Source organism: Spermophilus citellus, assembly GCF_964194105.1.
Source record: "Spermophilus citellus genome assembly, chromosome: 2".
In the NCBI taxonomy this organism is placed as follows: Eukaryota; Metazoa; Chordata; class Mammalia; order Rodentia; family Sciuridae; genus Spermophilus; species Spermophilus citellus.
The window spans coordinates 3,351,806-3,377,069 of NC_138183.1; the positions used below are offsets into that span (position 1 = coordinate 3,351,806).

General features: G+C 61.0%; 2 protein-coding genes across 5 annotated transcripts in view; both read left to right on the plus strand.

Moving 5' to 3' along the window:
- Positions 1-1,106, plus strand: part of VAV2 (vav guanine nucleotide exchange factor 2) — a 156,014-nt gene extending 154,908 nt beyond the window's left edge. For all 4 annotated transcript variants that reach the window (XM_081278999.1, XM_081279000.1, XM_081279001.1 and 1 more), the window contains one exon: positions 908-1,106. In XM_081278999.1, coding sequence (XP_081135125.1) covers positions 908-955 — 48 coding nt within the window. In that variant the 3' untranslated portion in view covers positions 956-1,106. The remainder of the gene's footprint in view (positions 1-907) is intronic.
- Positions 1,107-12,471: 11,365 nt separating this feature from the next.
- SARDH (sarcosine dehydrogenase) overlaps positions 12,472-25,264 on the plus strand; it is a 53,754-nt gene continuing 40,961 nt past the window's right edge. Inside the window, exons 1-9 of the mRNA XM_081280174.1 lie at positions 12,472-12,538; positions 13,123-13,171; positions 14,698-15,060; positions 16,167-16,345; positions 17,111-17,290; positions 17,912-18,035; positions 18,231-18,331; positions 22,782-22,886; positions 23,840-23,969. Of these exons, the coding sequence (XP_081136300.1) occupies positions 14,727-15,060; positions 16,167-16,345; positions 17,111-17,290; positions 17,912-18,035; positions 18,231-18,331; positions 22,782-22,886; positions 23,840-23,969 (1,153 nt within the window). The 5' untranslated portion in view covers positions 12,472-12,538; positions 13,123-13,171; positions 14,698-14,726. The remainder of the gene's footprint in view (positions 12,539-13,122; positions 13,172-14,697; positions 15,061-16,166; positions 16,346-17,110; positions 17,291-17,911; positions 18,036-18,230; positions 18,332-22,781; positions 22,887-23,839; positions 23,970-25,264) is intronic.

A 25,264-nucleotide genomic window follows, 5' to 3' on the forward strand; every position in this document is an offset into this window, starting at 1 on the left:
AGGGACCTAACTTTTTTGTCCTTTGGCTCCAGCAGTGCATTCTACGGCCATCTACACAGCACCTGCCCAGTACTAGGTATTAGAGTACATCCCCAGGTTGTTTAGTGCATGGGGGGCTGCGGTAGGTGATGGGCGTGGACACCCCATTTCATATGAGACTTGAGAGGCTACAGGTTTTCCTGTCTGAGGGGTCCTGGAACCAGTAACCAGGGACATCGAGGGACAGCCACACTCAGGTCGGGACGTGTTTTCCTCGAGGGTCCGATTCTTTTCTGCCTGCGGACCCTCTGAAGCCAATTAGGGCCGGTGGGTTTCCAGTTGCTCTGTTGTGGGGCAGGCCGCTCAGAAACACCGACTCCCAGTTTGGTCCAAATGGAAGAGTCTTTATTCTGCCCGGCCGGGGCTGCTCCTCAGGTCCGAGTTGTCCCTGCAGAAAACAGCCTGGAACCTCCACCTTTTCGTGTATTTAAAGACAAAAACCACACCCGGGTTGACAGAGCCGAGGGCAAGCAGGGCACAGGAGCAGCAGTGAGCGAGACAGTGCCGTGGGTACACCCGTGTCTCCCTCGGGACTCTCCAGGTCGAGTACAATTAGAGTAGTCACTAATGTCTCGACAGTCTCTTGACAGGGTACGACGTTACATGCACAAGAATGGCCATTTTGTGGTGCCACATGTGCTCTGCTAGGTAACTACAGATGGGTACAGAGGCCGGGCTTTCCCGTGGGAGAAGCATTTCTTACATGACATGGAGTCTCAGGGTGAAGTGGAGTCTGGTCATTGTCCACGTAGCCCGGCCCATAACAGCTCTTTGGAGCCCCGGGCCTCGGCCTCTCTGCCAGGCCCCTCTGAGTGGTCCAGGCTGAGAAGCTGGCTCTGAAGCACCCTCCTCCCCGTGTCTCTTTCAGATCGGCTGGTTCCCTTCGACATACGTGGAAGAGGAGGGTGTCCAGTGAGGAGGAGAGCGCGGACAGGACCCGGGATGCTCATGGAGAGCCCCCGGCCTGCAGTCCATCTCTGCCCCTCGGTGGCTCCCGGGGGAACACCTCCAGCCTTCCAGTCGCCGGCAGCCCATGGGGTGGGGAGGGTGTTCAGAACCCTAACGTCAGGCCGTTCCGCCACCCTGTCCCTGGGCACCCATCCCTGGGTCCGCTCCTTGTACATAGAGGAAACCGGGGTGAGCCCCACCCAGACTGTGGGGGAGGGGCGCGTGGCATCACAAGCTTGGCTCTGGTGACAGCTGAGTCCAGAAGGGTGCCCTGTGCCTTCTGGCTGAGATGTGTTCAGGAGCTTAGGATCAAATAGCAGACGGTGTCCCAGGGGTGCTGGGGACAGCAGAGGGACCCACTGGTCTGGTGCTCAGCCCCTGGGCTGGCCCTCCTGCTTCTCTGCTGCTGTCAGGGCCTCAGGCTGTGGAGGAGGCGGCCCAGGGCCGGGCTGCTTGCTGTGGCCTTGCTCAGCTCGGCTGTGCTGGGGTACGGGGGAGAGCACACGTGTGACCCTGTTACAGGGCTCCTGGGACTGTCCCCGACTTCCTCGCTTCCCCCTGAGGCCCACCGAGACCCTACTGTCAGGGCCCTCTCTTGGAGGGCTTAGGAATGATGACATTGCTGTCCCCACCCCTAGTCAATGGTACTGCTCTTTTCCTCCCGAGAGCCTTTCCTGGGTCCCGGGGTCCAGGGCTGCCCTGCCCCGCCCTGCTGCCAGGCACTCGTCTTCCGTAAACCCCAAAGGGAGGGAGAGAAAGATGCCCCTCCCTGGGCCCCTGCTGCCCACCTTCCTCTCCAGAGGGACCCACTGGGCCTCCTGCACCCTGTACCGTGGCCCCGGGTCCACCAGCCTTTGCACAGACGTCGGCCTGGCCTTTGGTGGGTCTGCCTCCAGGGGCTCCTGCAGCCCTCCTGGGCCTGTGGCCAGCCTGAATAAGTGCTCTTGGGGTGGCTCTCCCTCCTCCCTCCTTTTGGTGTCTCCTGGCCTTTGACCTCTGGCTGGCTAGGCCAGACCTGGTTTCTCTACCCTGACATTTGTGAGACCCACGACCCTGGCCCCTCCCAGATCCCACCAAAGCTTCTGGTGAGACCCGGGTTTCCCGCTGCCCCTTCTGCCCTAGGTCAGCTGCAGAGCATGAGTGGGGGGGTGTGGGAGGCCGTCCACTGGGGGCTGGGCCCTCCTGGGGGAGCCAGCTGAGGTCACCCCGGGCTCAGTGCACCTACCCAGCCTCCTGGAGGGTCAGGAAGTCCGGAGCAGCAGGAAAGAATTCCGCGGAGAAGGCCTGAGAGGGGGGGGAAGCAGGGCCTGGGCAGGGAGGTGGCCTTGGCGCACCTGAGCCCCCGTGCAGCGGGGCCACCCAGCACTTGGCGTGGACCTGTCGCAGCCAGCCCGGATGGCAGGGAGACCCCAGCCCCTCTGTGTTTACCGTTGTCCGTTCTTGTGGTCTGGTTTGGGGTTTTTGTTGTGTTACGTTTGGTCTGTTTGTTTTTTAAGGGGGAAAAAGTTTGTAATTATTTCATCCAAATCTCCTATTAGTATCTGTGAATAAGGAAGAGATTTTATAATAGCAAGAAAATGGTGTATATTTTAGTTGGTCGCCGAACAGGTCATCCTGAAAACGAAGGACACTGAGAACAGATGACCTGGAGCCCTGGTTTCTGTGAATGTTGGCATCTGTTTGGTTTGGTCTGCGCTATACCAGGGAGGGTGGCTGGAGGCCGGGCAGTCCCGGAGGAGGATGCCTCTGGAGTGGCTGGGGACCAGGCCTGAAGCCAGCTGTGAACACTGGAGCCTGACACATGAGTCAGGGATCTGGGGTCCCTCGGCCACAGAGACCCCAAAGGGAACACAAACTGTACATTTGCCACTGGGTTTTTTCAGACCACAGTTTTTACTGCAAATAAACCTAAGTTCTTTTCTGCAGTGGTTATTAGCCTTTTGTGCCTGGGGGAAGAGGGAGTGGCCAGCTTCCTCCCCAGTCCAGCAGGGTCTGCCTGGCCTGAAGCCTGGAGGCCAGCTAGCACCTCTCCAGCTGGTGCAGTGTCCTGTGGAGCCCACCAGGTGGCCTCATGCACCACTGTCTTCCTGTGAGGATGGGATTCAGACCTCGGGCCTGCCCCTTACCTCCAGGCCTTGCTTTTTTATGGAGTGAAAGTAGTGTTCCTCACCCAGTGAGGTGTATGACAGAAACCCAGGCAACCAGACTTCGCACCTCCCCTGCCATCAGGAGCCCAGGCTCCTCCCTCCCCCACCCCCACCCCCACCCCCACCCCAGGTCTCCCATCCTCAGCCCATGTTTCCCTCCTCACAGTGGCCTCGTGGTCCATCATGGCTGCTGGAGCCCCTGCTGGTGGGGCTCTGGGAGGAAGCAGAGGTCTCTATGGCTCTGTAGCCGGTGCCTAATGACAGGGGCACTCCTGGCTCTGGTGTGACTGGAAAACGCAGAGTCCAAGCTGAGCACCCAGCTTGAACATGGGGTCCTGTTACTAAGGAGATGGCAGCGAGGCCAGAGGGTGGGCACCCAGCAGCCCTTGCTGTGGCCTAGCTCATGGTCACTGAGTGAGCCCGAGGACTTAGTAGGTGTCAGTTCTTGTTGCAAACCAGGGGAGGGTCTTCCTTTGGCCCGTCCAGCCTGTTCTGCCTGTTCCCTGGGTCACAGGACCCCAGCCTGAGCAGCTGTCCCTCCCTAACCACGGGTTCAGAGGCCGGGTCCAGTCTCCCAGTGGCCCTCTGTACATTTCCTCTGTGCAACGTCTTGGTCGGCTGGGCTGCGGTGGCCCCTCAGGCTCCAGCCTGAGCAGGAAGCCTCGTTCCTCTGGGTTCTGGAGGCCCAAGTCCAAGGTCAGGGTGCGTAGGTCTGGCAGAGGGCTCCCTCTCACCGTGTCCTCACTGGCCTCTCCTTGCTGCGTCCCTCCCCAGGAGAACCCAGTCCTGTTGGAGTCTAGCCTCGGCCTCCTTAACTGCCCCTCCTTGAGGACTTGCACCTGAGGTGTGCTGGGAGTGGGGCTTCCACACACGGACTGTGGTGTGCACAGTTCAGCCTGTTCACACCTCGCAGTGCACACGCCCTCGTGTCACACGCCCAGGCTCCCGCGGCCCCCTCATTGGAACAGAGTGTCCTCCCCGCAGGCAGAACCTGAATGCCCCTTTGAGGCCGTTTCCCAAGAGGACTCCTGGGTTTCGCCTGCCCGTGAGCAGCCCGCACCTTCCTGCTCCCTGCACCCACGAAGGACACCCTGGCCTCTTCAGCTGGGCCAGGGATGAGCTTGTGGCCCCAGGTGGGCGGTCAGCAGCCTCGCCTAGGACTGATGGTGAGACCACCAGGAGCTTGGGGGCTGGGCTGAAGCCTGGGTTATAGGGGCTCAGCCCAAGGACGGGGCAGCAGGCAGGAGGACGGGGCCGCCCCAGCCACTGTTCACAGCGGCCCTTCTTCCTTGCTGCCAGCACCTGCCCTCCCAGGCCAGCTCTGGTGGGCACCAAGGGTCACTCTTGAATCGACTGGTGTGGTGCAGAAACCCAGCCTCACGCAGTGGCAGGGTGGCCTGAGGAGGCTCCGGGTTCCCCTGTGTCCCCGTGCCCTTGCCCTCACGCTCGCCCCCGCCCTCTGGAGGGTGGACATCTATTCATGTGGGAGCGAGCAGTTCCCACCCAGCCCACTCTGGGCTTCTCCTTTATAAACTGTTGGAAAGGTACCAGCTGTGTGTTTGTCACTCTGTCATTTACCCATCACTTGGCTGCCTCGCCCAGGCCTCGACACCGAGCAGGACTGCCCAGGCGCAGCCGGCCCAGCTGGCATGGGGGCCCCTCTACCACTGTCCCCGACTAGGACTCCACACATCACAGAGGTACACAACGTGCGTGGTGATGCTGGCAGAATGGGTAGAAAGGCCCTGGGAGCTGAGTCCAGGGCGGCTGTGGGGGCTGGGCCCTGGGGCTGTGCCTGGGCGCCCAGCTCCCTGGGCATCAGGGCCAGGGCTGCAGAGGCCGGGGGCCAGGGGCCAGGGTTGGCCCTGCTCAGGGAGCTCCCACCTTGCCGAGCAGTAGTTAATGTGTCTGGAGAATAAACCCAAAGTCACAGGCAGGACAAACCTTCAAGGAGCACTTTCGAGTTTCCAGAAGTAAACAACGAGAGGCCCAGGGTCAGTTCACGCCCCGTGGTCAGCCCTGGAGTGTGGAGGTAGAGGGGACCCACAGGCGTCCAGACACAGAACTGCTTGGGAGCAGAAGAAGCAGGCTGGCCTTCAGCATTGCCTAGTGACATGACACACTGGAGGAAATCAGGGGACACCTACAGTTTCCAGGATGCAAGTGATCAGCTTCGTCCCACCCAGATCACCCAGGTGAGGCTGCAGGCACGCCTCGGGCTGTTCTGTGCCGCTGACAGCCCTCCCCGCCCCAGTCAGCCTCTGTCCAGGCCACTCATAGTGAACTCTCGGGGCCATTTTCCTTCCCAGACAGCTCTTCTACACCACGGATGTTTACATCTCGGTGTCCGGGCTTAATCTCAGGTTAGACACAACCAAAGAAAGAATTACTGACCTGGCCAGCATGGTAACGCACGCCTGTAACTCAGTGGCTTGGGAGGCTGAGGCAGGAGGATTGCAAGTTTGAGGACAGCCTCAGCAATTTAGTGAGACCATCAGCAACTTAGCAAGAGCCTGTCTCAAAATAAAAAAGGCTGGGGATGTGGCTCAGTGGTGAAGCACCCCTGGGTTCCATCCCCAGTACTCCCCCTCCCCAACCAAATTACTGAACTGGAAAATGGTACTGATGAAACCCCTGACTCTGCAGAGATCAAGGGGGTGCGAGGAGGAGGGTGTGGAGCTCCCACAGACTCCAGGTGGAGGCAGAGTGGAAGAGCTGGCATCCAAGGACACTGGCTGGCTGTCTTCCAGGAAGAGTGACGGTCACCAGTGCAGAGATTCAAGAATGCCAGGAAGGGCAAATAGAAATGCAGACCCTGAGCCGTCCTAGAGAAGCCACAGGGCACTGAAGACAGTTCTGAGAGCAGCCAGAGACCAGAAGTTCACCCCGACTGAAACCAGTCCACAGGGACGCTCCGCTGCAGCCATGGCCTCTGGAAGACAACGTGACTGCATCCTCCAAGTGTCAACCCAGAAGTTTACACGGAGGAAAGAATGATTTTCAAAAACAAAGGCAATATAAAGGCTTTTTAGACAAACAAGCAAGAAATGGAAAGTTCAGCTCAATAGACTATCACAGAGGGAAGTGCAGTTATGCCAACTGGTGAGGCCAAGTGGGGTGGGCCGGGGGGGTCAGAGCCAACGCCGACAGTGGACGTTGAATGGGTTTTACCTGGTGCAACACAGGTACATCCAGGCATGTGCCAAGAGTATCACGAACTCAGTGGCAGGGTGATGCACAACACGGTGTGCTCGGGCCACAGAACCCTTGGTTGGTTGAAGGCGGGGAAGGACATTGGCTGATGACCATTAGTTCTCTAGTGCTGTGCAGCAGTCGACATTAAGAATCCCCATAGTGGATCCAGGGTCAAGGCCCAGGCTCCAGGCTGGCCCATGTAGACTCAGGACCCAGGAGACTCAGACACCAGGTCCATCCATGCCTGGCCGGCTCTTGCAGCCCCAGTACCAAGCTGACCTCCACTAATTTAGCTTCTCTGACCTCAGGCCTACCCGAGTGAACCCTGGCATCAGGGGTGGCCCCTGTGGACTCAGGACCAGTCTCATGCCTGTGGAACCAAGCACAAGGCCCATCCAGTGCCAGGCCTTGCCCTGTGGACGCAAGCTCAAAGCTCACCCCAGGGAAAGTTTGGACCCATTGACCCAGGAATCAGGCCAGCCCCCAGGCAGTTTCCAGGTACCCCTCCCCACTGCAGACCCAGTCAACAGGCCTACTCCAGTGGAACGAATCTCCAGGTCCACCCCAGAGGACCCAGCCTCCAGGTCCACCCACCCAGTGACCTAAGGACTCCAAGCAGTGTGCCTGTCCATAGATCTGCCAGCTGGCCTGCCCAGAATCTCTGATAAGTGGACTGATACATGGATTTCCTTGCAGAAGCCAGTGAGCAAAGACCATAGAGGTTCCTATCCTATGTCTTCAAATGCTCAGACCCAAACTCAAGGCAACAGGGTGGGAAGGATCAGGGAGACATGATACCTTTAGAGGCATGATACAATTAGGCACCAGTGACTGGCCCTAAGGCAATGGAGATCTATGAACTTCCTGACAAGGAATTCAAAATCATCATCTTAAAGAAGCTCGGCGACCTACCAGGGACACAGGTAATAAATAGGAAAGGGGTGCACAAGTAGAGGGAGAATCCAACAAAGATAAAAACCATAAAAAAGGAACACAACATCCTGGAGCTGAAGAACACGATGACTGAAATGAAAAGCTAAAGAGAGCTTCAACAGCAGACTTACCAGCAAGCTTGAAGCAGGTCGTCTAAGTTTCCTGGTCAGAGGAACAAAAAGAAAAGACATGAAAGAAATCCTTCAGGATGTATGTGGCACCATCACGCAAACCAGTATGTGCATTCTGGGGATCCAGGAGTCCACAAAAAACAAGACCTTTTTTAAAGCAATAATGGCAGATAATGTCCCAACTCTGGAGTGGGAAATGAATATCCGGATCTCCAAAGTCAAGATAATCCCAACGGATTAAATGTATATAGTTCAAGTCAGCGAAATCCCAGAACTGGGATCCAAAGGAAATGCATCAGTGTGTCAGAGAGATCTCTGTGTGCCCGAGTCCATGGTGAGATTGTTCCCAAGGGCCAAGACATGGAGTCAGCCGGTAGATGAGAAGATGTACCACTCCTTAACAGAAGGAAAGCCTGTCATTTGTACAACGTGGATGAACCTGGAGGCACGTCAAGTGAAGTAAGACAAATGCTGCGTGGTCTCACTTTTGGTGGATCTAGAACAACTCAGACCAGCAGAAAGTGGATGAGTGGTGGCTGGTGGGGTAGTACTCTTGCATGTCCTCACCCCACGGGAAAACAGCTACGGTTAGGTGAGGGGTGGTCTGATGGTCTCACCACGCCTTTCTTGTACCAAGACGTCAGGTCGCATGCTGTAAGCACACTGTGCCATCGTCGATTACGCCTCAACGAAATGGCAAAGTAGTCGGGGAGGGTGAGAGAACTCGTGAAGACTGTCTAGGAGGACCCCGCCCTCTGTAGGAACCCAGCACCTTCTGCTGGGCCATAAGGCAGGTGTCAGTGAATTCCCCAGTCACTCAAGTTCTATCAACTGGCTTTTCTCACCACTCCTAAGTCAGGAACCAATAGCAAAGATCACACAAGAAATCTCTGCATGTTTGCAAATGAAAAACACGCTTCCAAATCATGAATAATCCAAAAAGAAGTTATAATGTAATTGTAAATTTTCAAATTCATTTCTAAATTTTAAGTGTGTTGAAATGATTGAAAAGCTTCACATTGAGACGTGGAGTCCTGCTGGGCCCACCGGGCAGGCCCTGGGCAGCCTTGCGGCTGGAGCTGCATAGGAGAGGCATGGGGTGTGTGGTTCCCTTGTGGGCCTGGCCATCCCTCCAGGTTGGGACAATGCCTGAAACACCAGGGTGCATCTCCCCTGAGCATTTACAGACCAGCCATTTACAATGTAATTTTTCCAATTAGAAAGTTTACAGATGTATTAAATGTGCACAAATTACGGGGCTTTGAAATGATGCTCTTCCTGGTGGCTCTGTCCCACGGCGATTGGTTCTGCGGGGAGCAGTGGTGGTCAGGCAGCTAACAAGTCTGGTATCCCTCTTGTGACAAGATTTTACAGCATCCCGGTCAAACCCAGACCCCTCTCCTTCAGTCTCAACTTGGAACATTCATTTTCCTTAATGATTTTACTGCTTCTGGAAGAACCAAACTCTCTCGTGCACCCAGGAACTGCGGAGGCTCTTTGTTCCCCTGGGTCCCCTCTGGATAATTACCCCCCACCTGCATCCAAGCCCTTGGGCCCGAGGCAGATGGATGTGATGAGAGACCCCCAGCCTCAATCCTCTGCAGGTCCATATGAAGGCAAGGCCAGGTGGGTTGGGGTGACCATTGGCCAGCTGGAGGGGGATGGACAGCCCATCAGATAAGACGGTTACTTCTCACTCCCCAAATGCTCTAGTGACCCAGGCATAGGGCCGTGCCTCTTTGGTGTCCTGTACAACCTCCTCGGTGCACGGTATGGTCTGAGATGGGGCTTCCGCTGCAGGCTCTGATGTCACCTTCCAGCCAGCAGAAAGGAGAAGGGGTGGGAAGAGGGACGCTCCGGCTCCTGGACACCTCTGGAGGTTCTCTCAGACCTCCCACCCACGACAGCTTGGTCATGTGGCCATGCTGGCTGCAGGGGAGGCTGGGGCGTGGGGGCTGGTTCTGGGTCTTGGTACCACAGAAGGAAGCCTGGCTGGGGAGGGTGGTGAGCAGCAGCCCTGGCCAAGACCACTGGCCTCAGGGGCTGCCTGGCCAAGAGAGGGTTCGTCCTCCTCCCGGTGCATCTTGGGATTGACAGCCTCAGTTCCCATGAGGAAGGCATGGAACAGTGCCCTAAAACTTCAGGGTCCGGCGGCCTTTAGTGCAAAACCTACCCTGGAGGGACACCCTCCTGGTCCACACAGGCAGCTGCACCTTACTCTGTTAGACTTCAACGACACGGGGAGAAGGCCACTCAGAGGGGACTGCTGCTGCTTCACCTCACACAGTGGCTCTTGGGCCGACACTTCTTGGCCAAGGAAAGCTCATGGCCTTCCTCCTGAGTCTGGGTTCCTACCTGCACTCCTGCACGCCCACACACGCATGTCCGCACACGCACCTCCGCACACCAGCACACCCACACACGGGCACGCCCACACATGCACCTCCGCTCACCAGCCACCTGCACGCCCTCACACCCTCACACTCACGTCCACGCCCCAGCCGCCCGCTCACCGGCACGCTGGCGATCCTTTTTCTGTGCCTCTTTGACAGGCTGTGTTCCTTGAGGCTGTGGCCGCCCTGGAGTGTGGTCTGGGAACGGGTCTGAGAGCCCGGACTGTCAGTTCAGTGGGAGGTCTGGCCTGAGTGTCCCTGGGTCCCCTCCTGGTCCAGGGTCCTGCAAGGAAGTAGTACCCACACATGGCCAATGGGCAGTGTCTCCTGCCATGGCTCAGCCTCCTCAGGCCCCCACCCAGCCTGGGTGCTACTGTTCTCACCCTGGCCCCCAGGAGGCCATTCCAGCTCTGGGACCTCAACACACTGCGACTCCTCCCACCCTCTGTTCCTCCTGAGACCCCCCTTCCCCGCTGACTCGCCACCATAGGGTGTCCTTCGGAGGTTGGCAGTGGCCCGTGGGTGGGATTGGAAGGGCAGCGTCAGGAATCCCCAGACCCTGGCTGGAATGGCTAAGCACCCAGAGGCCAGTGGACAAACAGACGGGTGGGACCGTGGCCAAAGGGACCAGGCGTCCCAGAGCGATCCCTAGGTCCTCTTTCAACAGAGCTTGGGAGTCTAGGTGCTCAGGGGAGGTCTCCAGGGCAACGGGTGGGAGGATACCAAGGGCAGCTTGGGACCCTCCTCGGGCATCTCCCCTGGGCGGCTGGCATGGAGCTCCAGAGGGGCTGGGTGGTGCTCACGGGTCCTAGAACAGGGCTGAGCCAGGGTCTGCCTGGACCACTGCTCGTCCTCCCTTCCCTCCAAACACCGTACAGGAAGAGGACCTGCCCCCGGGCCTGGGCACAGCCCTGAGCTGCCCACCATGCGCAGGAAGTCCCCTAGGGCCTCGTGCTCTGTCCTCCTGTGGAGCAACGTTAGTGTCCATGGCTGCAGACACAAGGCCCAGAAGATGCCCAAGGCAAGCAGGGCACCTGCCCGTCAGGGCCAGCGTGGGGGCGGCCATCCACCTGCCACGTTTGTCCCGCTCACAGATCACCTTGGAAACAAGTTGTGGCGAGGTGTGGCCGCTCCGGGAGATGAGCCCCTGCATCTGTGGCTTGGTGCCTGGCCGGTCACGCCTGCCCTGGGGTCACAGGTGGGGGGCCTCTTTGCTCTGGAAGGTCCTGGAGTCCCCTGGGATGCCTCCTCTCTTTGTCAGGGATGTCAACATTCCGTCTTCGTGAATCACAAGGACATCTGGTGGGAGGTCTTTTTAAATAAGTTAAAGGTCCTTCATAGGAAATTAAAATCTCGATGTGACAAACTCAGCCCTCAAAAACTGTCTGGAGATGTCTGGTCCGTGAGTGGGGGCCCAAGCCCGGGGCTGTTCACCTCAGTCTGCTCATCTCCACAGGGGAAGCGGTCATTCCTGTCCATCAGCGAGGACATATACACGGTGTCGGGACAGTGGTCAGCACACTGCCCACTCAGTCAGCCAGGCTCCCAGGCTGGGCAGGGCACTCTGTCCTCTCGGTGGGTCAGAGGTGGTGTGGGCATGGCCCTCCTGTTGTGAGGTCCCCACGCAGAGCCTCTCCCATCCCTCCTCAGAGGGCAGCTGGTGGACACCCCCGACATGCTGGCAGGTGGGGAGGGCTGTAGAGAAGGCCAGGTGGGCCAGGAGGACAGAGGGGCAAGTCCCCACTGTTCTCATTGGGATCGATGGGTCGGGCAGCCCTGGCCCCAGAGCAGTGTCCACCAGGATTCCCAGCCCCACCGTGGCTCTGTTCCTGGTGCTCTGACGGAGACTGGGAACTCACACTGGCCCTGAACAGACCTAGCCGGGTCCAGTCCAGCATCTCAGTGGGGAAACTGAGTCTGCAAAGGTCATGAGAACAAGCCAAGGCCATTCAGGTTGGCAATATGGCCCTGTCCTGGTCCCTGGACAGAGCCTGACCACCTCCTGAGCTGTGCCCCAGCACCCAGGAAGGGTGTTCCTTCCCCTCTCTCTGACGGGAACAGAGTGCTAACTGGCTTGGGTCGATGAAAGTCCTACAAGGCTGACCCTCAGCCAGGCCACCCCCAGCCACCACCCCTCGTCCAAGGTCCAGGTTGCAACCATCACCCCACGGGTCTTAGAGTGCAGGACCAGAAGAGTCTCCGATCAGCACTGCCCTGGGGGGCTGCACCTGTGGAAGCACCCACACCCTCCATGCAGGGGACCCTCAGGGGACCCACCTTGGGTGAGCAAGCCGAGGCTGGAACACAGGCACCTCCAGGGAGCCCCTGCTGGAGGGCCTGGACAGCTGCCCAGCACTTCCTGCCCACTGGCATGCGCAGGGTTCCTTCGGGGGCAGGGGCGGGGGCCGGGGCAGGCCGGGGCAGGCAGGGGCAGGCAGGGGTGCCTGGGATCACCACAGTAGCCGGGACCCTGTGTTGGAGATTAAGTGAGTGTTGAGGTCACCTGGCAGGCCACCCACTGTGGTGGCTGGGGGTTCACAGCCTGCTCTGCCACAGGCCAGCAGATCTGCCCCTCCGCGGCCATAGGGCTGGGCTCGCTGGGGACTGGGGAGCCTTGTGGGCGGTGCGTCTTAGCTGATGGTGGGCGGGACACTGGGCGGGCAAGGGGGAGTGGGGGTGGCCAGTTCCACCAGACTGCTGCTTGGAGAGGAAGGAGGTGCTGGCTCTGCCACTGGTCAGGGAGGCAGCAGAGGTATTGTCAGGGAGGGGCAGGGCGGGCAGTCCCTCTGCCTCCCGCTGTGGGGACCAAGGGGTGAGTGGGCAGGACCCGGTCACTGTGTGGGCAGCTTTTCTGGCAAAACACCATCATCCTCCTGCTGCCTGCGGGGGGGGGGGGGCACCTCTGGGCTCCTGCTTACAGTGAGGCTGGATTGCGGGCCAAGGCCTCCGTCCTGTGGCTAAGCCTACACCCGCCCCCTGACCCCCAGCCAGGGCCGTCCCAAGCTCCCTCCCCGGAGGGGGCAGGACAGCGAGTTACTGTTGAGGCAGCTGCTTGCAGGGGGCAGGCAGGGGGCAGACAGCTGCCCTAGTCCCCAGTCCTGCCTGGGGACAGCCGGGACTGGCTGGGCAGGAGGTGGAGCGGCACGTGGCAGCTTCCCGGCTAGGGCCAGCAGCTTTGGCACTGGGCAGCGTGAGGGAGAACAGAGGCTCCTCCTCCAGGTGTGCTGGACTTGGGCTGCTGGGGACAGTGCCGCCTGGGGACAGTGCCGCCTGGGGACAGTGCTGCCTGGGGAGCCCTCCTGGGCCACATCGTGTCCACTCCCCCTCCCCCCCCAGGCACTGCTCCTGAGGTTTCCGGAAGACCAGGGATCTTCAAGGACTGAAGGTGTGTATACACACAGGGATGTGCCTGCAGGGGCCACGCAGGGGCTGTCACACCATGGGGGTGGGGGGCAGTGAGTGCAGGGTCGGCCCATGCTGGCCGGCCTGTGCCCCAGCACAGCTGCGAGGCCCTGGGAGTTCTCAGGGAGCCCTCTGGTCTCAGCCTTCTCCCCTGTGAGGTGGAGCTACGTCCTCTGGGCCTCAGAACATTCTGGAGTGTTCAGTGAGGGCAGAGGAGCGTGCCCAGCGCAGGCCCTGATCCCTGAGCCAGCTGATGGACTGAGTCATGGAGATAACATGGGTGGCACCGGTCCCCTCAGCACCTCAGTCACAGCCCAAAGCCCTGACCCAGGAGAGGGCACCAGAAGCCCTGTGAGGTGTCCCCTGCCCTGTGTTGGGCAGGACCCACCCCAGGGAGAGACCCCTGCTCCCTGTGACCTGGCTGGTTTCCCTGGCTGGCGAGGTCTGGGGGCTTCCTGAGGAGGGGCGACTCAGGATGAGCACTGAAGGTCCACTGGGGGACACGAGGGCAGGAGCCTCCTGCCCAGGAATTCCAGATGGCAGAGGGAGGGGGCAGAGAAGGAATAACTGTCTGGGGCTGAGCCGGATGGCCCTGGGGGCTTGTGGGTGACCCCCCAGGGGGCATGGCGGGTGTCCCCACCGGGGCATGGTGGGTGTCCCCCCAGGGGACATGATGGGTGTCCCCCCAGAGGGTATGATGGGTGTCCCTCCAGGGGACATGGCAGGTGTCCCTCCAGGGGATGTGGCGGGGATGTCCCTCCAGGGGATGTGGCGGGGATGTCCCTCAAGGGGTCAAATGGGTGTTCCCTTAGGGAGCTTGCTGAGTGTCCCATCAAAGGGCACGGTAGGTGTTCCCCCAGGGGCATGTTGGGTGTCCTCCCAGGGGGCTTGGTGGGTGTCCCCTCAAGGGGCATGATGAGTGTTCCCCCAGGGGTCTTGGTGGGGGTCCCCTGGGGGCATGGCAGTGTCCCATCTCAGGGTGCCACCAATACCCGCTGCCCATGGTCTACGTGGCTTCCCCCATGACGCCACCTCCCTTGCTGGCTTTCACTAGGTGTAGGTGACACATCCCTCCCACAGGCCCGGCCATTTGGGGCCTCCTCACATGTCCTCTGGGGACAGGCCCTGCCCCCGCCTACCGTCATGCTCTCTGGGTCCCCATGAGACCAGGGCCCCTTCTTGTTTCCAGCTCTTGGTTCTCTGTCCTCAGGTCCCTTCCCTGTCCTCCCTCTATGGACAGCCCCACTTCCCAGGTCCTCTGTGGACACCTGTTTCTCGGCTTCCCTGTGTCCCTACAGCCCTCCCCACCAGAGCTGCCTCCCCGGGCCCAGCCCGAGCCTGCTGCCCATCAGGCTCTGTGACGTGCTGGATGAATGAGCTGTGACATGGGAAGCAGCAGGAGGAAGGTCCTGGGAGATAATGGCCTGGGGCCACCAGGGACCTGGGCACACACTTGGCACAGTCCCCACTCTGGACTCTCTGCACCCCACAGCCTGACCCTCTCCCCAGCTCCTGAGGTGTTGACGCTCGGAGTCCCCATGGCCTCACTGAGCCGAGCCCTGCGTGTGGCCACCACCTGCCCTCGAAAGAGACCTGCCCAGGGCCTGCGGCTGCAGCCCCTAGCCAGCGTGGCCGGTCCCACAACTGAGAAGAATGTGCCGTATCAGCGGACCCTGAAGGAGGAGGCACAGGGCCCCTCGACAGCAGCCCGAGGACCAAGCCAGCCCCTGCCCAGCACAGCTGATGTGGTGGTCATTGGTGGGGGCAGCTTAGGCTGCCAGACCCTGTATCACCTGGCCAAGCTGGGCGTGAGTGGGGCTGTGCTGCTGGAACGGGAGAGGCTGACATCTGGGACCACCTGGCACACAGCAGGTAGGAGCCAGGGCTCGGGTGGGGGCAGGAGGCACTGGATACAGCAAGGCCAGTCTGGGTTGACAACCACAAGCCTGTCAGGGGCAGCTGAGCTGGAGGGAGAGACTAAGAAAAGACGTGTGGTCAGTCTGAAGGTGTGCAGATGTGGGGACGTTGCTGGCCCCAGTCAAGTCTCTGAAGAGCGGGGTGGGGGGGAGGGGCAGATGCCACCTCTGCAGCCCCAGATGAAGCACAGTCCCCCATTCAGCCCCAGATGACCAGGTAGGAAGCCCCAGGCAGCTGTCCCTGTCCCTGGATAGCCACCAGGGTTGAGTGGTGTTTGCTGGGGGTGAGCAGAGCTGTGTCCTCCATGAGCACTGTCCTAACTAACCAGTGGAAACATATATTGAGCACCTACAGTGTGCACGTACTCAGGACAGCCAACCTTCTGCCTCAGCCTCTTTAACCAGTAGTGTGCTAGTGACCTGGTCCCCTGACAGGCAGCATTGCCACTCCTACCTTGGCCAATATCAGGCTGCCAATGTGAACTTGGCCAGTGAACTTGGAGCTGGGAAGAGGCAGCCTGGTCCTTTAGAGCTGATATGAGCCTGCAGCCCTGGCGAGCACGGCCCCCAGCCCCCGCCTTGCCTTCCTGTCCTAGCTGGGCCACTGTGGCTCCTCTGCCTGCTCAGCACCCAGCCTCCGGTGGCCTCCCATCTCCCAGGCTCTTCTGCTGAAGAGTGCAGCTCCCCTGGGGAGGTCATGGTGGGGTTGGTGGGCCCTAGCCAGTGTCCTGGTCCCATCGTTCGTGTGCTCTGGGACCTTGAGCTCATACCTGTTTGGTGCCACCTTTTCCACCTGTAGAGTGATTGTGCCCTCGTGAGAGGGCTGCTCTGAGGGTCTGTGGGATCATTCTGTAGCCTGTTCAGCACCAGACTTGGTGCACAGTAGTTGCTGGACAAATGGGAGCCCTTAGTACTGTCACTCTGAGCTGCGCCAGGGCCAATGGCCTAACTTCCCACTGGGACTAGGTCAGTCCTGCCAGCCTCTCTGGGCTCCGGGGCTTGCGCCTCTCCCTGCCTGGGTAAAGGGGTGCAGAGTCGCTGCTGACTAGTCCCGCCTGCCAGGCCTGCTGTGGCAGCTGCGGCCCAGCGACGTGGAGGTGGAGCTTCTGGCCCACACGAGGCGTGTGGTCAGCCGGGAGCTGGAGGAGGAGACCGGGCTGCACACGGGCTGGATCCAGAACGGGGGCCTCTTTATCGCCTCCAACCGGCAGCGCTTGGACGAGTACAAGAGGCTCATGTCGGTGGGTGTGCCCTGGTGGGGTCAGGCAGAGGGTTCTCGTGGGTGGAACGTGTTCCTTGCAGGAGACCAGGTGGGTGGGCACCTCCTCTGAGGGGCACAGAGGCGGCGGGCTCCCTGGAGTCGTGGGGAGGGCATCATGGAGCAGGAAGGAACCCCACAGATTGGGTTGGCCGACTGGCGCTGCCCCCTGCTGGCTGGGCCACCCGCACTCTTCCTCATAATTCCCTATAGGAGGATCTGATTGGCTCAGTTCATCCCTAGTTGGGCGGAGCCTGTTCACATGAGCCACACCCAGGGGCACTTGATTGGCTGCCCTTGAATCAATCAAATGTGCTGGGGGCGTGGCCTGACAATTCCCAGTCCTCAGCCAAGGAACACAATGGTCTCTCCCGGAGTGGTTGGTCTTTCTGGGACCATCTGACCTGGGAAACCCAATCCACAGGCCCAACATATGAGGCCGTGGAGGTAATTTTAATTTACTTTGTACCAGCTATTGGCCCAAGTGCCTATCCACTGCTAGCTGCCATCCCTGCACTCCTGAGGGCACCTGAGGAGCTTGCCCTGTGACCAGGGTCTGAGTGGAGGGAAGGGGCTGGGCCCTGAGCCTGCCTCTGCAGCCACGCCCTGCTCCCTCACCCTGTGCCCAGTGGATCCAAGGGACAGCCCCTGGGGGTGGAGATTGCTGTGGCTTCTGGAGGCCCAGCTAGGGGTGTGAGAGGACCCAGGACTGCTCCACACAGCCTCCCTCTCCTCTGTGTCTCCCCAGCTGGGCAAGGCTTATGGAGTGGAATCCCATGTGCTGAGCCCGGCAGAGACCAAGGCTCTGTACCCACTGATGAATGTGGATGACCTTTATGGGACCCTGTACGTGCCACAGGATGGGACCATGGACCCCGCTGGCACCTGTACCACCCTTGTCAGGGCGGCTGCTGCCCGAGGAGCACAGGTATTGACAGCTGCGGGCTCTGAGCCCACCCCTCCTGCCTGAGAACCCCAGGCTCCCCCTCTGCCTGCTGTGCCACCCCTCGGAGCCTTCAGACCCTGGCCGCTCAGGGAGGGCTGTGCCCGGAGTGCTCGCCCCCTACCCAGCATCCTGCCCTGCTGCTCAAGCAAATCTGTTCAACGTTCCTTCTTATGATTTTTATCTTCATTTATCCTAACCCCACACATAAATGTAGAAAGATTCAAAAAGGCAAGTAAGAAAAAGGAAGAAATGAAGTCACCCAGTGGTGCCCAATATTTCTTCTGTGGGGACACCATGTCCCACCCGGAAGCAAGGGGCGCAGCGCTGACCTTTTCTTAACCAGGCGGTAGCCCACCTGCCTCTCCGGGGACAGCTCTTTCTTCAGGGTGGTCCCTCCACCTCCCCGTCTGCCGCAGGTTCTCCAAGTCAGGGGTGGGCGGGCTCGGTTTCCTGGCCTGTGGATTCCACTTCCCTGACCACATGAGGCCTGCCGCTAGCAAAAGCAGTGTCCCCAGGTCCCATCCAAAAGGTGGCTGGTCAGGGCAGGGGTCAGCACCTCAGGGTTCCCCGAGTGGTTTCATAAGCAGTTCCTCTCAATCCCAGGTCATTGAGAACTGTCCAGTGACTGGCATCCGTGTGCGGACGGATGATTTTGGGGTGCGGCGGGTCGCGGCTGTGGAGACCCAGCACGGCTCCATCCAGACGCCCTGTGTGGTCAACTGCGCAGGTGGGAATCATGTTTCTGCTGACCCCTGAGTGGCAGTGCTGGCTGTGCCCTGGCCAGGCCCCGCCTCTGCCCAGCCTCTGTCTGGGTGGGGGAGGCCTGGCCAGGGCAGACAGTCTGCAGAGCCTTGTTGCATCTTCTCCGGGGGCACCCCCTCTGGGTGCCAGCAGAGCTGAGGGGCATGTGCTCTGCCCACAGGAGTGTGGGCAAGCGCCGTGGGAAGGATGGCTGGAGTCAAGGTCCCACTGGTGGCCATGCACCATGCCTATGTTGTCACCGAGCGCATCGAAGGGATCCAGGTAGGTGGGTTGCCCCTGGCTCTGCGTCAGGCAGGGGTGGACAGGTGGGCAGGTGGGCAGGTGTGGGACTTAGCTCTGAAGCCCAGTGGGGCTCCCTCTGCCCTGAGCCTCGGTGGCTTGGTCTGTGAAATGGGGATGGTGGCACTGGGTGGCACTGGGTGGTGTCAGAGCTAAATGAAGCAGAGCAGGTGTGACCCTGATGGTGCTGATCCCCTCGGCCTTCAGGGCCTGCTTCCTCCTTGATGCCCGACCCAGTCCAGCCTGTCCTGGGAGGTGCCGCCAGGCTAGCTTTGCCGTGTTCCGTGCCCACGAGCTCCCAATATGCCTGGGTGCCGTCTCAGAGTCCTGGGCTCAACCTCTCCGAGAGACCTCTGCAGAGGGAGTCCAGGGCCCAGGTGCACCTGCCTACTCTCTGCTCCTGTCCCTCCCCACCCTCTCCCCCATGGTGGTGGCTGGCTCTTCCTGCCACCTTGCCACTGAGCACCCTCTTGTCCTCCACAGTTCACCCGAGCATCCGTCTCCCCATCCCCTGCTGCCCATTCCCTCCACTTGTCACCCTTTGGCCTTCTCCCTCCCTTCATCTGTCCAGTCCCTTCTGTCTGTCCTCCCTGCTGTCCTCCCACCCAGTCACTCTTCTCTGATGCCTCCCTCCTCCAGTGGCCCAGGCAGTCACCTGCTGTCCTCACATTCGTCTGCCTACCCTTGGTCCTTAGGCCCTTCCATCCACCTCTCCACCCATCCCCCTCCCTCCCTCTGCCCTCCACCTCCCCCTTCGCCCTCTCCTCCACCGTCCATCCATTTATTAACTCACCTGTCAGTCCATCTCTCCCTCCCTCCACATGCAGGGCCTGGGGAGCTCCTCGCCCCGGGCCCTACTCCAGGAACCAGGGTTCTCCTGGAGAAAGGCCTTGCCTGGGGCGGGGGTGTGCGGGGAGCTCCCAGACAGTCAGTGCACAGGCAGCTCCACCACAGGCTGAGGAGGGCTCTGCTGGGTGGGCTCAGGACCCCAGCCCTGGCGCAAGGCGGAGCCTGTCCCAGTGGGACATGCCCAAGGACACTTGATTGGCTGCTCTTGGGCCAATCAAGTGAGGCAGAGGCGTGGTCTGCCTGACAGCCCCTAGTCAACCCTGGTGGTCTTTCTTGGGGCTCCTAAAGGAGGTCATGTCTTTGCCAGGACCTGAGGTTGGTGGAGCAGGGCCATGCGCAGAGCCTGGTGGGCAGTTCACAGAGCCCAGGCACAGGCTGTGGGGTGGGGAGTGTGTGCGAGAGGCCAGGCTGTTCTGTGTAGGCCGGGTCCCAGCAGGGAGGGTCCTGGCCGTCTAACCCCCTGCTGGGAGGCTGGTCCCTGGGGGCTGCCCCCACCCTGCGGGAGCCTGGCTTCCCTGTGATTGCTGGGGAGAGCCAAGCCTGGCTGTCACGTGGGCTGTCGTGGAAAGGGTGGGAGGTGCCACAGAACCTGGGTGCAGTGGCTCCTTCCCTGGCCCTGGGCAAGCCCCTCCCCAGACACACAGTGTCCATTCACAGAATGCAACTGAAGCCCCACAAGAACTTGCTGAGGGCAGCTGGGGCCACATGCTGGGTGACGGGTGAGGGACAGAGTCAGCTGTGGGCTCCATGGCCCACCTGTCCTTCCAGGTGGCCCCCAGCGTTGCTATCAGGCTGCTGTGGGCTCCAGGAGGGCCAGGCTGAGGCTAGGAGGATGGGGAGGGGGGCCGAGGCCGTGTCCTGTGGGTGGGGGCTGCAGGGAGGGTGTTCATCAAATGTCCCCCTAGCCCAGGACTGGGCACCAGCCATCTGTCCCTAATTCCTAATTCTTGCAAATGCCTGAGTCCCTCTTCCTGGGAGGCGGCAGGGCAGAGTTGGCTGCCCCCCTCCAAATGAATTCCAAGGTCAGAGTCAAGCTGGGGGGTTACTTACAAAACCATCAGGCCCCCCTGTGCCTCTGGGTGCCAGGGCATAAGGACAGGGCCACAAGCCCCAGCGGCTTGCCACTCTGTAGGAGACAGAGGGTTGGGGTGGTGGGCAGTGACCCCCACACCCCTCTTGGTCCACTGGAGGGCTCTGGGAGGCTGGCCCTCTGGAGGCTACAGGTGGGGGTGGTTGAATCTGGGAAAGGGCCGGGCGTCAGCCCTGGTCTGCCCACTGCTGGGTCTGACTCCTGAAGCCGGGGCGTGCTGCCTGCCTCTCCACCCACAGCTGCTCGGCCAGGCAGCCTGGTGCTCAGGTCACTGTTCCCCGACCCCACAGCCTGAGGGCCTGGGGGCTTCGGGCTGAGAGGGGAGCCCCTGCAGCTCAGGTGGGCGCCATCTTCTGAGGGCTGAGGCTATGCTGTTTGGGGCTCCCGGGGTCTGAGGAGTACCAGTCCTGGGCCCTCGGCAGCTCTGCCCACCTCCCTGTATGGCCACAGCCCCGTCTCTTTCCTCTTGGTCTCACATTCCCAGGGTCCTCCTGCCTGCTTCTGCAGACAAGAGCAGCTGTCCCTGACTTTACCTGCCCCATGGGGCGGAAGCAAAGGCCCAGAGCTGAGCAAGGTGCCTGGCCTCTGCAGGTGCTCGTGGGGTAGCTATGGGGACAGTGACCAGGGGCCGGGAGCCGTCCAGCCCGCTGTGCCCCGGGGATCCCAGGCGAGGTTGGGGAAATCAGGCCTGCTTTCCAGGGGAAGACCCCCAGAGTTTGAAGCAGATGGAGGGTAGCAGCTGAGGTCAGGAGGCATCAGTGGGACCAGGGCCATGCTGGGACAGTCAGGGCAGGGTGGCTCCGGCGTGGAGAGATGGTGAAGGCGCAGGACACATGGTGCTCAGAGCAGCAGGAGACACAAAGGACCTTGCTGGAGCAGAGGTCACGCTTCCCTGGCCACTAGGTGTCCCCACTGTCCTGCTCTATGGAGCGCCTGGGCCCGGGTGTTTCTGGGGTAGGTTATTGCTAAACGGAGCTCAGTCACCCGTCCACTCCACTCAGTGCAGATGCCGCTGTTCCCACCGTGCATGGCAGGTCCCGGGAGCCAGTGGGAGGCAGGGATTCCACCAGGTGGTCCCTTTGGTGCCTGCATGTCCCCCTTCCTGCTCCCACGTCCCAGGTGTCTTCTCCAGTGAGGAGGTGAGAGGCGCAGGGAAGCCGCTCCTGGGTGGGGAGCCCCGGGCAGTGCCTCTTCTGCGCCTGCTGGTCTTCTGAGGTCTGGTTTTGCTTTGTTTGTTGGGTGGTTAAGCCGTAGGCAGGGTTTGCCGCGCGGCTGGGTAAATATTAACTCCTGAGCAGACACGCGCCCACTTTTTTTGTGTTTCTGGAGTTATTAATAGTTTCCCACTGGTTCAGTTTTCTGTGTAGCTGTGTCTCTCTCACACACATACACACGCATGTGCACAGATGCACACAGGTTCCCCCCATCCATCCTGGTATCAGTTGTCCCACTTCCCACCCCTCCCCGGCCCTGGCCAGCACCAGTCGGCTTTCTGCCTCTGTGAGTCTCCCTAGTGTGGACATTTGGTGTGGGTGGGATCTGCAGTCTGCACCTTTGTGCCTGGCTCCTTGCACCCCACCTGCCCTCCTGCTGCGCCAGGACGTCACACCCCACCACCCCACATCTTATCCATCCACCTACTGACGGACAGTTGAGTCTTGTGGGTGCCATGGGCAGAGCTGCTGGGAGCATCCACGCACAGCTCTGTCTTCACCTCCCTGGGGTGTGCCCTGAGGGGTGGAACTGCAGAGTCCGTGGCCAACCCCGGTGACTCTCCAAGGGACTCGGCGCTTGGCGGTGTGCAGGGCTCAGTTCCCCCAGTCCCTCTCCCTCACTGGGCCCGGCCTGTATGACTACAGCCACCCGAGGTTGGGAAGCCATCTTGGGGGGGACTGAAGGGTGTTTTCCTGATGGCCAGCATTCTGACTATTTGTCACACTTCTTTGGAGAAACTTCTCAGATCCCTGCCTGTTGTTAGGGGTTGCTTGCGGTTTCGGCGAGTCGTGAGAGTCCTTCGTGTGACCTGGGCCCGCGGACTTTCGCGTGGGATTGGGAAGGGTTCCCTCCCGCCATGGGTTCTGTCAGGGCGTGCTGTCTGCATGCAGGGACGCATTCACTCCTGTTTGCTCTGGTGCCTTTCCTGACACGACTGTCACCCGCTGCCCAGGTGGAAGCCCTGCACAGCTGCCCCTGAAGTGGCGCGCGTGGCGGGGTTGAGACCCGCCCCTGCCCTGGCCTTCCTGCCTGTGCCCTCTCCTCTCTGCCCCTCTTCTCTACCTTGTTGGTCTTCGTGGGGTTGGGGAAGGGGGCACTCAGGAGTCCTCCTGTGTAACTCAGACCCCTGCAGAGGGAGACATGCACCATCAGGAAATGCAAGCCAGATATGGGGTCCCGGGAAAAGGAGGAGGTGCCATGGTCCACCTTGTGCAGGACACAGGAGCTGGGCCAGCCCAGCCCTGCCTGGCACCCAGGCCTCTGTTCTCTGCCTTCCAGAACATGCCCAATGTCCGGGACCACGATGCGTCTGTCTACCTCCGCCTTCAGGGGGACGCCCTGTCCGTGGGTGGCTATGAGAGCAACCCGGTCTTCTGGGAGGAGGTGAGCCCCCAGGGCCTGGTTGAAGCAAGGGCAGGTGCCCTGGCCCCAACAGGCCTGGAAAGTCTTGCTCTGACCCCGAAGAGCCTGGCACTCAGGCACCTGCAGAACCAGGGCAGGCAGGGCCTTGCAGCCGACGGCTGTGTGGAGGGCAGTGGGGACCCCAGAGGGGCCCAGGTCCACTCAGCCCTGATCCGTCTGCGACAGCGCTGGCCCTCCCTGCCCCGCAGCTGCAGCACTGTCTCCCCAGCCTGGCTACTCCCCTGCAGACCCTCCTGTGTTCGCAAACAGAGCAATTGCTGGCCACTCGGGCCCCTGCTGCTCTGCTCTCTGGAGGCAGGAGACAGGGGAAGCCCCCGCCTGGGGCCTGTGGTTTGCAATCAAACAGATAAGACACCTGTTTCTGGGTGCTCACCCTGGATCCTCCAGAGGGACTGAGGAGAAAGGATGTCCTGCAGACGGGTGGTCAGGGCAGGGGCCCCAGGGAGCACCAAGGAGAGTGCACCAAGAACGTTGCCCACTGGCAGCTGCTCACCGGGCAGGGAGCTGCCTGTGAGGAGGCCCAGGGTGGCTCAGGCCTGCCCTTCTGAGGGGCTGAAGCAGGTCAGAGGACACGGTCACGGGGGAAATGGGCAGGGATGGCTCCTGGTTAGTCACAGGCAGCCAGGTGCAGGGAGGGCATGCTGAGCTTTAGAACAGAGGACGGGGAGGCAGGTGACCACTGGAGGTTAGGTGATACCTCGAGGGCAGCCAGGTGGGGACTGGGCCCAGGCAGGAGGGGACCCAACCTGAGGGCTCCCCGGGGCAGCCCAGCCGGGGCCCTCAGATTGACCTGACTCAGTGGAGGCTGGCTGGGTACCTGTCTGGCCAGGGGTCTGGGCAGCTGTCACAGGCAGGTTTGGCAGGAGGTGTGTGTCCTTCTCAGGGCCAAAACAGACACCCGTCCCCCTCTGCAGGTGTCGGACAAGTTTGCCTTTGGCCTCTTCGACTTGGACTGGGACGTGTTCTCCCAGCACATCGAAGGCGCCATCAACCGCGTCCCTGTGCTGGAGCGGACAGGGATCAAGTCCACTGTCTGTGGCCCAGGTGAGGGCCCTGAGCCCAGGGTGGGCAGTCTTAGGTCCCTGGGTGATGGCTGCTACAGGGGACACCCTTGCTGAGGGTGACCTGGGCTGGACCCGGGGCCAGCCTGGCACATGCCTCACCTGCTCCTGAGCCTTGCTGGGTAATGCTCTCTTCCCCTCTGCGGGCCTAGGAGGGCAGTCATTGCCCTGGGCTCATGGCCAGGGCTCCCCCGGGCAGGTGTGAGTCCCGTAGGGCTGCGTCTGTGGACTTGGTTTTCATCTGTGAGTGGGAACGGGGTTGGGTCCAGCACCCCGAGAGGCTGGGCAAGGCCTGGAAGGACGAGGCCTGTCCTGATGTGATGCTCACGAGTCCCCTCCCCATTCTGCACTCAGCTTCATGCCCCCTCCTCTGGTCTCAGTGGCCAGCACCCAGCAGGGCCAGAGACCAGTGGGGGAAGGAGAGGCTCTTGGCCAGGGCTCCCAGCCACAGGACCTACTTGTTGGCCTCGGGAGGCTGGAGCAGAGAGTGGGCTCTGCTCCTGGGGCTGCGGCTGGTCCTGGGTGGGGCAGCCCAGGGGGCCAGTGCTCACGGGGCCTCCCAGGCTCTGTCTCAGGGGCAGGTGTAGGTCCTGGCAGAGAGGCAGTGTTTGGGAGGCAGGAGCCTCATGCTGACCTTGGCGGCCGATTTCAACAGCAGGACTCTCAGCTGCGGGCTTCTGAGCCGAGTGTGTGCGGCCCTGAGGCCTCAGCCAGCCTGGGTGCCGCCTTCGCTAGTGGGGCAATCAGTCATTCCCAGTAGCTCCAGACAGTCCCCAGCCAGCAGGGGAGGCCCAGGGCAGCGGCAGGCAGCAGGCCAGGCTGCTTAAGAGTGAGGGAGCCAGCCCTGGGCTGTAGGACGGGGTGCTGGGCAGGGTGGGCGGCAGATGTGTCCCACTTGGTGGGTCCTGCAGAATCTCAGGGACATGCCCCCTCCCTCCAGGGGTGTTAGCCCTGCCCCTACTTCAGGGCTGGGAGAGGAAAGTTCAGAAAGACACAGCGTTGCCCTAAAGGAGAGTTGGTGGTCCCAAGCCCTGACATGCCCAGCAGTGGTGGTCAGCCCTCCGGCACCTCAAGGGTGCTGTGTGGTGGAACACCTGCTGGGCAGGGCCGCAGGTACAGTGTGGGCCTGGCCCCAAGTGCAAGTGGAGGCAGGGCTTAGGAGGTCAAGGGTCGTGGGCCAGCAGGGGAGGGGAGTCCTGATGCAGAGGGGCTTCAGGAGTCCGGCCTCCTGTCCGAGGTGCTTGGCGTCTGCACGGCTGAGGCACACTGCTCCTGCTC